At 38.4% G+C, this 15,655-nt stretch overlaps 3 protein-coding genes across 3 annotated transcripts; 1 reads left to right on the forward strand and 2 right to left on the reverse strand.

Moving 5' to 3' along the window:
- Positions 1-2,810: 2,810 nt before the first annotated feature.
- LOC138912945 (uncharacterized) lies at positions 2,811-4,231 on the reverse strand. The gene is made up of 3 exons (XM_070214978.1): positions 3,707-4,231; positions 2,957-3,655; positions 2,811-2,843 (listed from the first exon to the last, which is right to left on the reverse strand). Exons 1-3 carry the CDS (start codon positions 3,953-3,955, stop codon positions 2,811-2,813), a joined length of 981 nt encoding a protein of 326 aa, XP_070071079.1. The 5' UTR covers positions 3,956-4,231.
- A 2,745-nt stretch (positions 4,232-6,976) lies between these two features.
- Ugt316A1 (UDP-glycosyltransferase family 316 member A1) lies at positions 6,977-11,184 on the reverse strand. The gene is made up of 4 exons (XM_017159357.3): positions 10,392-11,184; positions 10,124-10,318; positions 9,155-9,368; positions 6,977-9,102 (listed from the first exon to the last, which is right to left on the reverse strand). The coding sequence occupies exons 1-4, from the start codon at positions 10,835-10,837 to the stop codon at positions 8,044-8,046; spliced, it is 1,914 nt and encodes a 637-aa protein (XP_017014846.2). The 5' UTR covers positions 10,838-11,184; the 3' UTR covers positions 6,977-8,043.
- A 448-nt stretch (positions 11,185-11,632) lies between these two features.
- Sfxn2 (sideroflexin 2) lies at positions 11,633-14,894 on the forward strand. Its single transcript, XM_017159259.3, has 4 exons — positions 11,633-12,125; positions 12,683-12,951; positions 13,498-14,036; positions 14,098-14,894. Exons 1-4 carry the CDS (start codon positions 12,110-12,112, stop codon positions 14,255-14,257), a joined length of 984 nt encoding a protein of 327 aa, XP_017014748.1. The 5' UTR covers positions 11,633-12,109; the 3' UTR covers positions 14,258-14,894.
- The last annotated feature ends 761 nt before the right edge of the window (positions 14,895-15,655 follow it).

The raw sequence follows: 15,655 nt of genomic DNA on the forward strand, positions 1-15,655 counted from the left end.
GCCAAATTAAAAAAAAAAATAGGTTTTGGCCACTATGTTAATTTATTCGATTTTTTTGTTAACTGGTTGAAATAAGCTGTGGCCTTTTTTTTGGGCTTTTTTTGTAATTAATTCATAAAAAATATTTGTAAAATATTTAAAAAATCATAAAATTATTATACACTAATGTGTATCCTCATAGATATATTCTGCGTTCAAATTATTTTGATAACATGTTTTGTTTAGTTTGTATGGGCTGTTAAAGTTTTTGGTGTAGACTGGTTGAAATAAGCTGTGAGCCACTGTATATGCCTCTTATCTGCATCGAGCCAAGCGGAGGGAGTGAGCGAGAGGGGTGGGAAGTGGAAGCAGGACGGGAATACAGCCAGGACAGTACTGAGGACCGATGCAAAAGGAACACACACGCAGACATACTGAAACATCCACAGGAAGTGCCTTCCGCTCTACTCTGTTTCTGGTCTACTCCTTATGGGATACATTTCCTGCTGTTCCCGCCCCCTCTGTGCCACGCCTCCCAACCGCCCCTTAACGCACACAAACACACCCACAAACAACTTTTAACCGTGTTCGAATGCATTTTAAAGTTGCCAACAAAAGCAACAACAGTCATAACCGTGACAGCCACAATAAAGTTATGCCAAAAAATAGTCATGTGGCAAAAGAAAGGGTTTTTTGGTCAGCAAAATTGGACTTTTGGTACTCAAATAAGGGACATAAGGAGACTTGTTGGAAAGTTTGGGAATTTGGCAAACACACTTGTTTCAAGTCGGTAGGGAGTCATAAAAGTGAGTACGTAACTGAGTGCATCAACGTATGTGTTTTAATTATGCATTACCATTGCAAGGATATGTGACACTTTAATATTTTATTTAACATGATTTAAGAACCATTTCCTGTATATTTCTTCTTGAATATGTTATATACATCTGTTTACAACTAATTAGCACCAATAGTATTCTAGAGTTTATTTAAAAAATATTTAAAAAAGAATGCTCATGTTTGCATTTATTATAGAAATAAAAGTAAATGTTATAAAAGCAACAATTTGAATTTCCGACCCCATAAAGTATATATCACTAGCAGAGTCGATCTAGCCATATCCGTCTGTCTGTCCGTATGAACGCTGAGATCTCGTAAATTACAAAAGATAGAATGTTGAGATTTCTTCTTCTTTGCTTCTTACGCAGCGCCAGTTTATGTCAGCCGAGCTCCACGCCCCCTCTAACGCCCACAATCGCCCATATTGATTTTATGTGTCTAGCGCCCATACCTTTAAAGATTTCCGAGAAGTATAAATGCAATTTTGTTGTGTATATTTATACCTATCAAAGTGTAGAAGACATTTTTCAAATCGGATCATTAATTAAAAAGTTATGAGCAATCAAAAAAAGGTTAGATATCCATCTCCCTCGCACTCCCTTTAGCCGAGTATTATTTTTTTACAATTTTTATTTTAAAAAAACCCGTCTTAAAAAAACTGTAAGAGGTCCGATTTTTCATTTCATTATAATACCAAAAGAATTCCTTGATAATTAACTTCTAGCATTTTGATATTTGCGGACTTGGATCCAGCTCATAAAATTGACAGCAAGCTTCTCAGACCTAACTTCGAAATCAGGTCTCCAGTCCTATCCTCTCCTCCGATTCATACTGTCCTTATACCCCCCTACTTACTTATTCTGATGTTGTTTTTCCTTGCTGCTGCAACAGCTGCCACATTTTGTTTCTTTTTCTTCTGCTGCCGTTGACGTTTATGCAAATTGTGTTGTTATTTTTTGTGTGTCACCCAAAAAAACAACAGCAAAAAAACAGAAATCTGAAAAAGCCTCCGCTCGGACCTGTCGACTCCACCAATCGATAAATGCAAATTTGTGCAAACGAATCCTGGAGCACTGCTCTCGCCATAACAACTGTGATATCCCATGCTGAGGATTTCAGCAGTGGATTTCCTTCAAATTTCATTTAATTTGTGAGTTATGAATTTTAAATTGAAGACTGCAGCGGTGGACTGTGAGGACATCTAAATCATTCGGCTACTGCTCCATTTACATCCCGACCAACTTTGTCCTGTCCTTATTGCGTAACTCGAAAGTAATTAAATTGAAACAGAGTGCAAAATGCACACAAAAGCCGGAAACTCCATGAGAGGGGCAGAATGAGGAGCTCTGCATATGTTCGTGTTGTCGAGGCACTGCGAAAAAATAATTAACCTTTTTGGAAATAATAATTGTTAAGAACTAAACAATAAAGGGTAATAGTCTAGAAGAGCGGCCTGAGCACCAAAAACCGCGAAAAAATTACCCTCGATGGACCGCGATTTCTTAGGAATTTACGTGCAGAAGATTATTTGCGGAAATGCATTGTTCTCTTGTAATTGCATTTCAAAGTTGCGTGTTTTGCTATAAAAACAAAGTAGGATTTTCTAGGATTTTGAGGTGTTTTGTGTCATTTTGCTATAAAAAACATATGGGCTTTCCGTTTGTTGTCAAAATAATAAGCGTTCTAAAAAATTCGACAAAAATGTGAAATTGTTTTTATAGCAGGCCAGACCCCACAACCGCGAATTAATATCCTCGATGGACCGTGATTCCTTAAGAGCTTGGGCGACCATGGATGACCAACATATACATTTTTAAGATGTGTCTTAAGAAATCGCAATCCGAGGAGGATCAACCTTAGTCTTTATCAGTACCTCCTTATACTTGTAACTTATTTGTAATAGTAAATAAAATGCTATATAAAACTATGGTTAATGATTGGACAGTAAATATTTATTTATAAAAAATGCTGGTTAGTGGTACAGATTAAGCCTATTCTTTTTCATTGTCCGTATCGGTGGATTCCTGAAATTTAAGATAGTTAATTGTTAGTATTTAAAAATCGCGCGATTTTTTTTTTTTAATTTTTTTGCCTCCGGCGCTTTTTTAGCATTTCCCATCTCTTTTTAAATACTAACATCGCGTTCAGGATTAAACAATTCGCCCATTGCTGAGAAAATTGCATGGAATCGTGAGGTGTGGTTTGGGTGCCTTTTCAAAAAAGTGAATCGCGCTAGGTACCCTTGGTAGTGCTCCGTTTTCCGGCCATAGTGGGGAATGTTCTCCTTTAGATCACGCCATAGTCTCTCTATTCGCTGTGTATTGGCTCCCGTTTCAGGGTTGACGAAGTTTACTGAGTGATTAACGGTCATGTGAGAGTAGTTCGCATCCTTTAAACCATTGTATGACTTCCAGCAGTCGGATATAATTCTGGTTCCATTGGCGATGTTGGCCTCTATAATTGGAAGGAGCGTTTCCTGGCTACGGTCCTCCACAGGCACCAAAAAAAAGTCACCGGTTTCTCTGCAAATTCCTCCGAAAACCCACTGGCCATCCACCACGCGACCGCAATTATACTTGCGCCGGCCAATTTTGGTTTCGTCAATTTCGACGGTTAAACCGTCTCCACCTATTATTTGTTTTGCGTTCTTCTTCGTCCAGCTAAGATAAATTTCCCGAAGAAAATTACTCCAATCAACCACCGTCTGTTGGGACCAGCCTAGTTCTTCCCGAAGGAATGAGATTGTTGAACCCTTCATCTCCCAAGCCACAAAATTACAGGCCTGTTCAATGCCAACGTGGGACTTGCTGAAGAATGTCCGTTTGATGGCGGATTCCTTACAAATATAATTTAAAGCAATATTTTTTTTAAATTAAACAATTGTTACCTTAAAGGAGCATTGAACTTTTCTTAATTTTCGTTTCTGTTGATGATTACTTATCATCCTGCGGCACCTCCAAAATGGCGTACTAATCGGTCTCTTCGCATTGAAAGACAATGTTGCGGGCTTACTGCAGTTGGGACAGTCCTTGCTCTTTAGAACAACTCCATGTCTCTGCAGAAATGCAAACACTTCTTCTTCGTCCATGGCAAGAAAGTCTTTATAAGAAATAGTGCACCCGTTGCAGGAATCCATAGTAAACAAAAATCAAAAGTGCCATTTCTGATTAAGCAACAAAAGCCTACTTGTTTTTTATAGCAAACCCATAAATTCCTAGAAAATGCTACATTGTTTTTATAGCAAAATGACACAAAACACCTCAAAATCCTACTTTGTTTTTATAGCAAAACACGCAACTTTGAAATGCAATTACAAGAGAACCATGCATTTCCGCAAATAATCTTCTGCACGTAAATTCCTAAGAAATCGCGGTCCATCGAGGGTAATTTTTTCGCGGTTTTTGGTGCTCAGGCCGCTCTTCTAGACTATTACCCAATAAAGTGATTACTTAGTATACCTACTAACTTATATATTTCTTAATTGTATTTTACAAATTATTAATTTCCAAATGAGTTGCCGTTACTAAAAATTATAAATTTATATTAGTTTAAATAGAAAACAGTATGTAAAAATTATACGATTTAAAAAAAATTGTGTATAATATTTAAAAGGAAACAATATGAATGCTAGAACTCAATATAATATATCAAAATAGTTAATGACATATAATTAAATTATTAAACTTTAAGTTCAAAACCTTTGCCCCAGAGACCCTGAAAAGTCAAATTTTCCAGCACAACCTTATTCTTTCCACTTGATATTTTTCCATGTGCATTGCGTGGGATTTGGCGTGGCAAGAGTCAAGTGTGTTCCCAACAAAAGTGTTGAAAATACCGAGGGGAGGGAAATGAAACCAAACCAACTGGCAGCATGTTGACAGCACATACGCCTCCCCTTCCCCGTTGGGCCAGTACAAAGTTATAGTTATGATGATTGTTGATTTAGAGTTTTTAGTTTTTAGTTTGCCAGATGGGCCAAGGAGGGATTTGTGTAGCATGCAATTAATTTTGTAGCCCGACTTCAAAGGAGCTGAAAGGAGCCGCCCGTGGACAGATGATGACGACAACTCGGCAGCTCTGTCAATGGGGGCCTTTGATGCCGTGCCTCCCCAACGGATCCCCATGGGACCTCTGACAGCAGCGCTAATGGGAGATGGCGAGGCGGGAGGGGGAAGCCCCTGTGCCGGCCAAAACCAATTCGAACTCTTTCTGTTCCCATGGCCGTAACCCGAGACCTCGGAATGTCAAATTCTTGCGTGCACTAAGAGAAAATTGTTTTATTGCCAGAAGAAACGTAGGTCAATTTGACCTTTTTTAAGATCATTTTTAACTTGATATGGGGCCAGGTAAATGTGATATGGTCGAAAATGTAAGAACGTTTGCTTAAAAATATAATATTTTTATAATTGAAATTCCGGTTACCTTATACTTACCCTATTTTCTGACTGTGTAAATTTCCCCCTTTCATGTGCTCATGCTGTGGCCGACTGCACTGGCCGCCTGTCAATGGGAGAAGTCTTCACTTGACTCCGCCGCTCTTCTTGCGGTTGACATTCCCGACTGGCGGTCGTGCCTATGGCCTCCTCTCCAGTTGGCCCCCATTCCTGCGCTTTTCCCGGTCCTCTGCCCCTGTGACAAGTGTGGCTTTGATGGGACACCAAATCGGACTGTCGGTTTGATAAGCTGACAGCGAACCAGAGCACAAGTTGACCGCCATTGATGGGGCTTGAACTTGGGATGCGACGAGGATGCGGTTTAGATGAGGTTCAAATGGAAGCTGCGGTGTCCTTGATGGTTATAAGTTCACGGTTAATACAATAAATTCAAAAACACATGTAAAATGTTATTTAATATGGATAAAGTGGGAAAAAAGCATTTCCAAATTTTTCTTTTTACCAAAACTTTTTAAAAATTTTTAAAGAAGTTACACAATTATTTTCCAAAACTATTATACCTATAAATTTTCCAATTAAAAGAGCTTTTTTCCAATTAAACAACCCTTAAAAAATAAGTCCACGTGCAAACTATCCCAAAAATAATTGCAAAATCTAACCTCATCTATTCAGAACATGCCCATCCAGAATTAGCTTCATCTCATTGATCTCAACACTTTCCGATGATGAGTTATGCCATGGAAATACCATCGCGTCGTGTCACTTGTGGTTTACATATTGAATTTCCAATGTCTGACCAAAAATATGCGCATAAAAAGGTGAAACCAAACCCACCAGAAAGTATATCCTCCCAGGGTTCTTCAGTAGCTCACCTTCGGCATAAATAAATGCAGTTTTATTAACATGCAGCCAGGAGGGGAAGCCACCCACAGGGCACACATTCCTCCCCATTTCCCATTTCCACACACCTGCTTTCGGTTTTCCTTTGTCTACGTGTGCGGACTGATGAATGCAAACAGGTGACTTTGCTGCAACAACTGGCATCCTGCCATCCTTTGCGGAGCATCCGCAGTCGCATCCACATCCGCGGCACATCCTCAGAGACACTTGAGCCTCACTCGGCTTAAATGAAGTGCACACGCCGCCATGCACATCAAAGCATGCCGCCATTAGGCTGCTGCAGTCAACTAATTAGACACGCCCCTTGCCCCCAGATGCCATATTAAACCATAATTAGCGCTAACTGTTCTATGCCAACTAAAAGAATTTTGAATTCGTCATAATACGAGGAGAGTTTAAACAAAGATGTGGCACAAATAAGAGATTAGTTTATGAGGGCAAAGAGAAATTTGTAATTAAAAATTGCGAGGCGGACTCTTAATTCAATTTAAAGAAAATTTAAAGAGCTGTACGAATAAATATTTTCTACTATTACCATTTTTCCTGGAAAACTTTAAGTCAGACCTTAGTAAATAGTTGTTATAATTAGATATCGCGGATACTACTACTATTTTGACCGCAGCTGTATGCTTTTATGTTTTTTGACTATGTTTTCTAAAATTTGTTTCCCCCTTAATAAAAATCCTAAAATTATTCTAAGTATGGGGTTCGAAAGATAAAGAGTGTATCTTGAATAAAGAATAAAGTAAATTACTTTGATGTCGGTAAAAAATTGTTTATGGATCGGGAAAGATATTTATATTTTCAAGTATTTGTACACCATGTTGCTATAATAACTTTAAATGTAATATCAAGAAAAAACATTTTCAATTCTGCGGATTATTTTATTTAACAATTCATACATGGCTTTATAAAATATTCTTAATCTAAAGTATTCAAAACAAACTAAACCGAATTGAAAACTGCAAATAGTTTTCGCATTGTACAAAATGTAACTTCATTATTAAATTACCATAAAAACATTTAAGCTGTTCATTTCAGTTTGAAACTAACTATTAGGACATTCATGTTTTGTCAATATTTGATGCATTTTTGAGCTGAACCTTAGCAGTTTAACCGCATTTATTGTTTCTTTTAAGCTTAACTTTGTCTTTTAAGGGGTATACGAAAGTAGTTGTCAGTCTTTAAATTGAAATATTTAATGAAAAGGTTAGCGGCAAAGGACTCCCATATTAGGATCAGAAACATAAAATCAATTTCAAATACCAAAAATATTGTTAATCTTGTCGGTATAAATATCCTTTGTTTAAAATCTGAACTTTCGTTCATACACAGTAAAAATATTTAAAATATGTACAATTTATAACTTAAAACTTATCCAAATATAAAACCAGAAAATTCTTTCACATATCCACAATTATTAACAAAAAATCACACTTACCACTAGTCGATATTTATATATAAAGGGTTAGGTAGGGCTCGATCGATTTTTGTGACTCGGATTATAGGGATCAGAACAGGATCGGAAAATCAAAAAATTTGGTGATTATAAAAAAAAAAAAAATATTCAAAAAAAACGTTATACAAAACATTTGGAAAGTTCAATTTAGTAAGTAATTGTCTAAACTTAAATTACAAGTTTAAACTTTTTCTTGTGAGAATAAAATAATGGGTCTTTCATCATTTAAAAATAATTTGTCCAAATTTTAATTTTAAATAATAAAATAAATTTATAGAAATTCGGAATTTGAAATTATGCTTCCCTTCCCACCCAATCCCTGTTTTCTCGTATTACCATTTTCCAGATTGTAAACTGATTTTGATGCAATCTTACAGTTTACAAGCAATGGCTAATATGATAATATAAAAACCCTCGTTTCCTTTTATCCCTCAGTAAGTTTTAATTTTATGTTTTGTGGGAGATAACTTGTTATGAGAACCTTCGTTCCGCGTTGTCCTCTTGTGATGTCTTTCGATCGCTTGAGTATATCCGCTGCTGATTGACGTACAGCTGCAGTGGAGGAACCTGCCCGAGCAGTTGAATAGGAGGTGGGGGAGTAAGGTCCAGTGGCGTAGTAGACGCAGTGGAAGGACTCGTCGGTGTGGTGGAACTCATGCTCGAAGAGCTGGACCGAGCCGATAGAGACTGAGCTGATCGCGTTCTCCTGAGCGACTCTGCTCCCTTGGGAGATCTGCAGCTGCCCTGCTCCCCATAGCTATGAACTCTTCCAACCACTTTTAGGTTGGTTCTATAGGCTGGTTGATCCTGCGCCGCTTGGCTGTGGTAGGATTTTCTAAGTATAATGCAAATGGCCAAGAAGGGAATGGTTAGAATTCCACAAAAGCCCACGGCTATTATAAGCAGTACGTCCACACCCTCTGCTCGCCAAAAGTTCAAAGTGTTGGCGTGGGATTTCAGGAAATCGGCTCCTCCGGAATCCAATATAAGCTGAATCTTTCGTACTGCTTTTTTGGCTGGCGAGGAATCCCTGCTAATCAGTCGCTCCTTAAGTTGACCCAACTTCTCCAGGTAGCTGGTATTAAGTGTGAGTTGTCTTATCCCGTGAAGCAGGGAATCGTAGGCTACCGAGTCGTAGCCAACAGTCAGGGAGACTCCGTGGTGCTGCAATCGCTTGGCCATCACCTCCTGTTCGGCCAATATGGGTATGGCAAGTATGGGCTTTTGTCCATTTATCGATTCCCAAACGCTCAACTGTCCGCAGCTGCTAACGAACATCTTGACCTGCGGATGGTGCAGGATCGCCTGCTGTGGCCACCAATCAGCAATCATCACATTCTCGGGCAGCACTTGGTCCACCGCAAACTCCTCCTTCTCCCATTTCAACAGGATGTGGAACTCCTTGAGGTGGCCGAATACATCGAGTATGATGGCTAACTTTTCCTGCGGCAACTGAGCTGTTTGTACATCGGCGCCCAGACTGAAATAGATAACACCACTTGGAGCGGATTCCATAAACGTCAGAAGATGCTAAAAATAAAAAACATTAATGAAAAGAAATTTTTAAAAAATCCCTACTTACCTTTGGCAATTGGAGTTCATTTGAGTGGCTCAAGTGCAGGCCGCCCACTTCCACCATATTGGGTAAATAGGCACGTGGATAATGCAAGCCAGGATGTGAGTTGATCAAGGCCAAGCTCAAATTCTTTGTCAGATCCCTGTAGAGCGGCAGTTCCTTTACGAGCAACTCAAAGTGATTGGTGTACACGGATTGTTGGGAGATCAGGTGGAAAAAGCTGCGGAAATAATCGAAAATTAAAAAGTACAGCTAATAGTGGTATTTCAAATGGTTTAAGTATGTAAAAAATATATAAGACATGGCTCAATATAAATGTAAGTAATTTAACTACCTGGACCGATGAGCAATGAGCAAAATTGAATCTAAAAAGTACCATTTTGCTCATTCATTAGAGCTACTGTAAAATGGGATCAATAACAAAAATGATTTTGATGCTTTTTGGTTGAATTTTCCAATCTTTTACAATACAATTATTATTTTATCGGCCTAAATACTCCGTTGTGAACTAAAAATAACGCTCTCACTTCAAAATTAAGTCATTAATGCGTATAGAAATTTATTTAAAATGGCCTTTCTAAAAATTATTGCCGGATATTATAAAATTAAAAACAATTTCATATATTCTTTGTACAGCCCAAAACATTTTAAAAACGTGTTAAAAATGTCTGATTTCATGACAATACACACTATTATTTTACAGTTTTTAACCTTAATGATTCGGACAGTTAAAGTTATTTGAATTATAAAGTTTAAATTTTACGTTTAATTTTTAAGGGACCATACCATCCTATCCGAACAAATCCCAGTAAATGTATGTATATATATTTTTCCCTTTCATTAGATGCTTATATGAATGCTCTAATGAATGAGCCGAACAATGTCGTGGAATAGCCGCATAAATGGTTACAGACACATTGTTTTCTGACTTTTGGTAGAAATACTGAATATTAAACTACTCATTTTCATTCATACTTGTAGGTCAACCGCTCGAAGGTGCTCATCAGTGAGTTGAGGATCCTCTGTCTCGTGTTCATCCGCTCGGTGAAGGGCAGAAAATTGCTGGGATCCAAGGACGATGACTGGGGATTACCAAACATATTATTCAGCCAGGAATTGGCGCCGGTGGGACTGATTGCAACGGTGGGAATGCCATAGTAAAAGGCCAAGCTGCAAGAGGAGAGGTTTAAAATATAAAAAAAATTAAACTCTTAAGGAGAATCAACCCCCTTTTTAAACTCACCCTAGTAGAGCATCGCTTAGAAACAAATCCACGATGAGTAGGTCAAACTTTTCGCCACTAGTTAGGAGCTTCCGGACTTGCGAATCGGAGAGCAGAATGTCCACATTGGTGGTGCCGGCGTAGATCAGTCGGGTGAACCTTTCCATCACACTCTGTGATCGCATTTCCTCGGCCTCGAAACTCATGCCCATGTCCAGCCAGTTTTCCCGCAGGCCCTCGATTCGCAGCTCCCGGATCCTGGGAATCTCGAGATCCGCATTCTCCTGCGCTCCATGGGGACTGATCAAGGTCACCGAGTGATTGGCCGGACTCTCCACCAATTCCTGCAGCAATCTCCGGCCAAAGAGATAGTGCGATTTCCAGACACTGGGAAAAACGGCCAGGATATTGGCGCCTAGGACGAAGCCGCAGAGCAGCGTTGCCACGAACACTTGCAGGATTTGCATTTTGTGTTTGCTGATAAGATCCGCAGTGGCCTCAACATCCGCATCCGCATTCGTGTCTGTGTTTCTGCTTTTCCGGTTTTGTTTTGCAAAAATCACACACACACACACAAGCACTCAACACACACTCGCACACTCGCGGAGCCTCTGCTGGGCTTCTATTATTATCTGCTGCTTCTGCTTCTTGTTTCTCCGCCGATTCTCATCATCTTGCTGCCACAAGTCGGTGGCGCAATATCACAGGTGCTAATTAAACACACAGATTGCCAAATAAAATGCAGAAAGGCGCAACGAAAGTGAAAAGAACGGCAGCAACAACAGTGCGGCTGTGTCGGCGTTCTGTGAGAATGGCCATCAGTGATGTCGGGTTGGCTTCTGCAGCCAGAAAACTAGCTACTGAGCAGCTGAGAATGGCATCAGTGATGCTACGTTTTTAGCAACAAGTTAATTTAAGGAGAAGAAAATATACGAAAAAAGGAAAATTTATAATTTATCTACTTAAAATAAAAGCTTTAAAATGACTCTTTACAGTGAAACACTTTAAAATTCTTAGCATTGTTTTTAAGCAGTTTTTTTTTCTTTTAGAGATGAATAAATATTTACTATTGACACAATCTTCCAAAATGTGGTAAATGTAAATTAGCGATCGACTAATTTTAATTTGCTATTGTTGTTAATTTTCTTTCTAGCTATAAATTTATAGCTATTATCTTCAACACTTTTAGCTTAGCAATAGGTATTTTCCACCTGATAGGCGCAAGGTCATACTATTAAACCACCCCCTTCCACCGCCTCGTAAACAATTTGAATTAGCATTTACCTTTACTCGCGAGTTAGTCGCCGCTAAATTGGACTACAAAAAAGTGCTTAATTGGGTAATGCAGCATTTCCGAGGTGCAAGCGGATAAACAAGCAAGCAGAAAGGATAAACAAGAAGAGAAAAAAAGCAAAAAGAGAGCGGCAAACAAATTAGTTTTTTGCCATTTGGAAGTGTGCCAAAAAAACGGCAAGCAAGAAAAACAAAAACGGGACATTTGAACCGCATTACAAGGCAGAAAAGTGAAAAGAACAGCTGGCGGATCAGGTGCGTGGATGAAACAGAATCATTTGCTTTTAACGCGGCCCTAAGTAAACACCTAATGTGAAAATCGGGCCAAAAGCACAGCACAGAAACAACAACAAGCCGCAATAAACCGGCAATAAACCGCTGAAACTTACTGCTTACGTAAGCCACTCGCAATTACAGACAGTTAAACAAGTCGATCAACAGCCAAAATGTCGCAGGTATCAAGTAAGAATCAAATAAAACCCAAGCTTTAGCAGGGTTCTCTCAGAAATCCATCTGAATAAGATCCTAAAGTGGACCGTTACCAGGAAAAAATACAATTGTATCTTCTGTTAAAATCTTAAAAGTTAAAATTTCAATTTATTTGTATTTAAAAATTGAATTTGAATTTAAATTCTTTTTTGAAATTTGCAGTTTTTGACTCTCAGGAAATCAAAAATGTTTAAAATCTAATTTTTTAAATGCCAATTGCAATCTTTATCGCAAAACTCTTTTTTTTTTTAAAAAACGTACTTACTAAAACTTAAATAATTAAAATAAAATTTTACTGATATTGCGGCGAATGGAAACCGACCGATTTTTTCGTAGTGTGAACATTATTTCATACTTTTCGGACCATTATAGAGTTTAAATTTCTTAAATAATCCTTGATAAGGCATACATTTTTGAAAAAGTCTTTCATAAGTCTAAAATATTCAATCGCTTAGCATCAATCATGGATTTCTGTTAGCACCCAAAGATATTTTTAAAGAACTTAATAACTAAAATAATAATATTCCCAGCCCTTATCGATGTGGACAAGCCGCTCTTCGATCTCAGCACCTTTGCTGGGCGCTTCCAGTATTTCGCCTGGATGACGGATCCCCGGACCGTAATCCTCTCCAGCGATCGCCTGCTCGAAGCCAAGACCATGATTGAACGCTACCGGAAAGGTGATCAATCGCCGCAGGTGAAACCGGAGGAAGTACATTACAACATGAAGCTGTATAACTCGGCATTTCATCCGGATACTGGGGAACTGCAGAACTTTTGCGGTCGCATGAGTTTTCAGGCAAGTCTCGTGATGAATTTGGCACGTGGGGTGATGAAAATAGAATCGTCTGGCGTAGACGCTTGTGAATGGTTTGCCAAAAATACAGACCAAGCACGAAATAAATACTAGACGGATAAATAAATACTACGGAATTCGAAATCTTGAAGATTGATTACCAATTTTTTTTGTTCTTTATTTTTTATTTATTTTTTTTTTTATTGACAATTTTTAAGTTTTAAAATATTAATTTCGACAATTAATAACCTGTATATAATATTTCCTAGTTCGTACTGTATTTAAAAATTTGTATTTAAAATATTTATGTTTCAAAAATATTTTCGCCTACTGATAACTTTTTCTTTTGGTCGCAAAAGTTAACTCTCAGAGTCGTTTATCTAATATATTACTTTTTCTAATCTCTAGAGATTTTACAGACCTTGTCTGATATGATTATGAAATATGTATTTCAATACGGCTCTCTTTAGCGACAAAGTTCCGTTCGCCTCAAGAGTTTTCTAAGTGATCTGCTGACCATTTTAACTAATTGTTTTCCTTTTTTTTTAGGTGCCCGGTGGCATGTTGATCACCGGGGGCATGTTGGCCTTCTATCGCACCGTGCCCGCGGTGGTTCTTTGGCAGTTCATCAACCAGTCCTTCAATGCGGTGGTCAACTACACGAATCGCAATGCCAATTCGCCCACCAGCGTTACGCAGCTGGGCGTGGCCTATGTATCGGCCACGACATCGGCTCTAATAGCGGCTATCGGGTGTAAGAACTATTGGTCGAAGAAGGCGAGTCCGCTGTTCCAAAGATTTGTGCCCTTTGCTGCTGTGGCGGCGGCCAATTTTGTCAACATTCCGCTGATGCGACAGAATGAGATACTGAATGGCATCGAGGTGAAGAACGAGGACGGAGAGATTGTGGGCCAGAGTAGACTGGCAGCCATCAAGGGAATAGGCGAGGTGGTTGTATCCAGGATTGCGATGGCGGCGCCCGGAATGCTGGTGCTACCTTTGATAATGGAGAGGCTGGAGAAGCTGCCTGCTTACAGGCGCATCAAGTGGATAAACGCCCCATTCCAGACCCTGATGGTTGGCTGTTTGTAAGTGGCTATATTTACCATGTCTATTTCTTGAAGTTCAGCTATCCATTCTCCATTTCAGCCTCTGCTTCATGGTGCCCACTGCCTGTGCTCTGTTCCCACAGCAGTGCTCCCTGGACACTTCAACGATGCGCACCTTTGAGCCGGAACTCTATGAGGAAATCGAGAAGAAAACTCGGGGCAATGTGCCCAAACGTGTCTACTTCAACAAGGGTCTGTAGATGAGTTCGATATTAATTCTGGATTTGGAGGATGACAATAATGTGTTAGTCGTTTCCGTTTTATGTAGCATTTATTGTATCAGATCGCGCAATATTTTGCACTTGTTCCTTGTCTCTTGTCAATTGTCATAGTCGCTAAGCTATAAAGAATCTCAACTATATCATAAATTAATGTTCCAAGCGTGCTTCGGTTTTTGTTTTTTATCAATTTTAAATTAAAAATTTGTCCTGCGCTGTTTCTTTTTCAAAAGTGTCAAATAATTCTAAAACTAATTACATTATTTTAAAGTAAAATCCGAGGCACGGCAAGTACTTAATTGGTATTCAAATTAATTTACAGTTTTCAGGTAAATTTTGTGTTTTAAAATATTATCGGTAAAGGTATAAAAACTGGTATATTTGGAAATTTAGATCAATTTATTATTTTTGAAACTCATTGAAACTGAAATACTTGCCCAATGATATAATAAGAACTGAAACTCAAGCCATAAGATCCCTGCTAGCTATCTGTAAAGCTACAAATAAACCACCCAAGAAAATGCTTTATAGAGCCACTAATATCCTAATCCGTTATGTATTTCATTTTAGGACTAATTTACTCACTTGTTTTAAATAAATGTTTACAAAATAAAACAAATGTTCAACTGTAGTTTGTTCACGGGTTTTAAAAACGGTTTATTAGTTATTTTCTTGTATCCTGTATAAGTATATTTTTTATATATATAACGCTGCGGGGCTGTCGTTTATTTATATATTCGGTTTTCCTTCATCGTGTTGTAAAGTTTACAAAATGTGCAAAACACAACTAGGTAGCTATAGAATATTCGTCCTTAAACGTTGACAGAAGGGTAATCTTCTTTATTGTTTGACTATTTATCGATTGGTTTGCTAGCAACTGGAGGTTCCAGTGCTACCGCCACAAATAATGTTTGTTGGACTTTCTCAAGGTACAATTTCGATTTTCGTTAAACTTTAAATACTTATTTTTGGGTGTTTTTTCTTTTTTTTTGTGTTGGCACTGTCGCTTAATTTTCTCATTATCTTGGTGCTAAACATTGATGGAAAAATTCAACACTCAGATGTACAATATGTAAAATTTTTTATCTTACGCTAACAAAAACCAAAGAAGAAAAATAATCTCAGCAATTAGCCCATTAGCAACAAATGCGCTGCCTGGCAGCCGAGTTTTGAATCCATTTGCATTCGCTTGTAAAAAGTGGATCGCTTAGTGCCGTTCAAAAAATTGGAATTTGTCACATGGATCAGCAGACATTTCTTAATACATTTTCCGTTATCTCAATTTATTAAGTGGCAAAACGTTTGGCGCACAATTATTTACGGGTTGTTGGGACTTTTTTAATTTCGCATTTGATTTAAAACACGTATTCTATGCCATTC

This window comes from Drosophila takahashii, chromosome 3L (assembly GCF_030179915.1).
Source record: "Drosophila takahashii strain IR98-3 E-12201 chromosome 3L, DtakHiC1v2, whole genome shotgun sequence".
Lineage (NCBI taxonomy): Eukaryota > Metazoa > Arthropoda > Insecta > Diptera > Drosophilidae > Drosophila > Drosophila takahashii.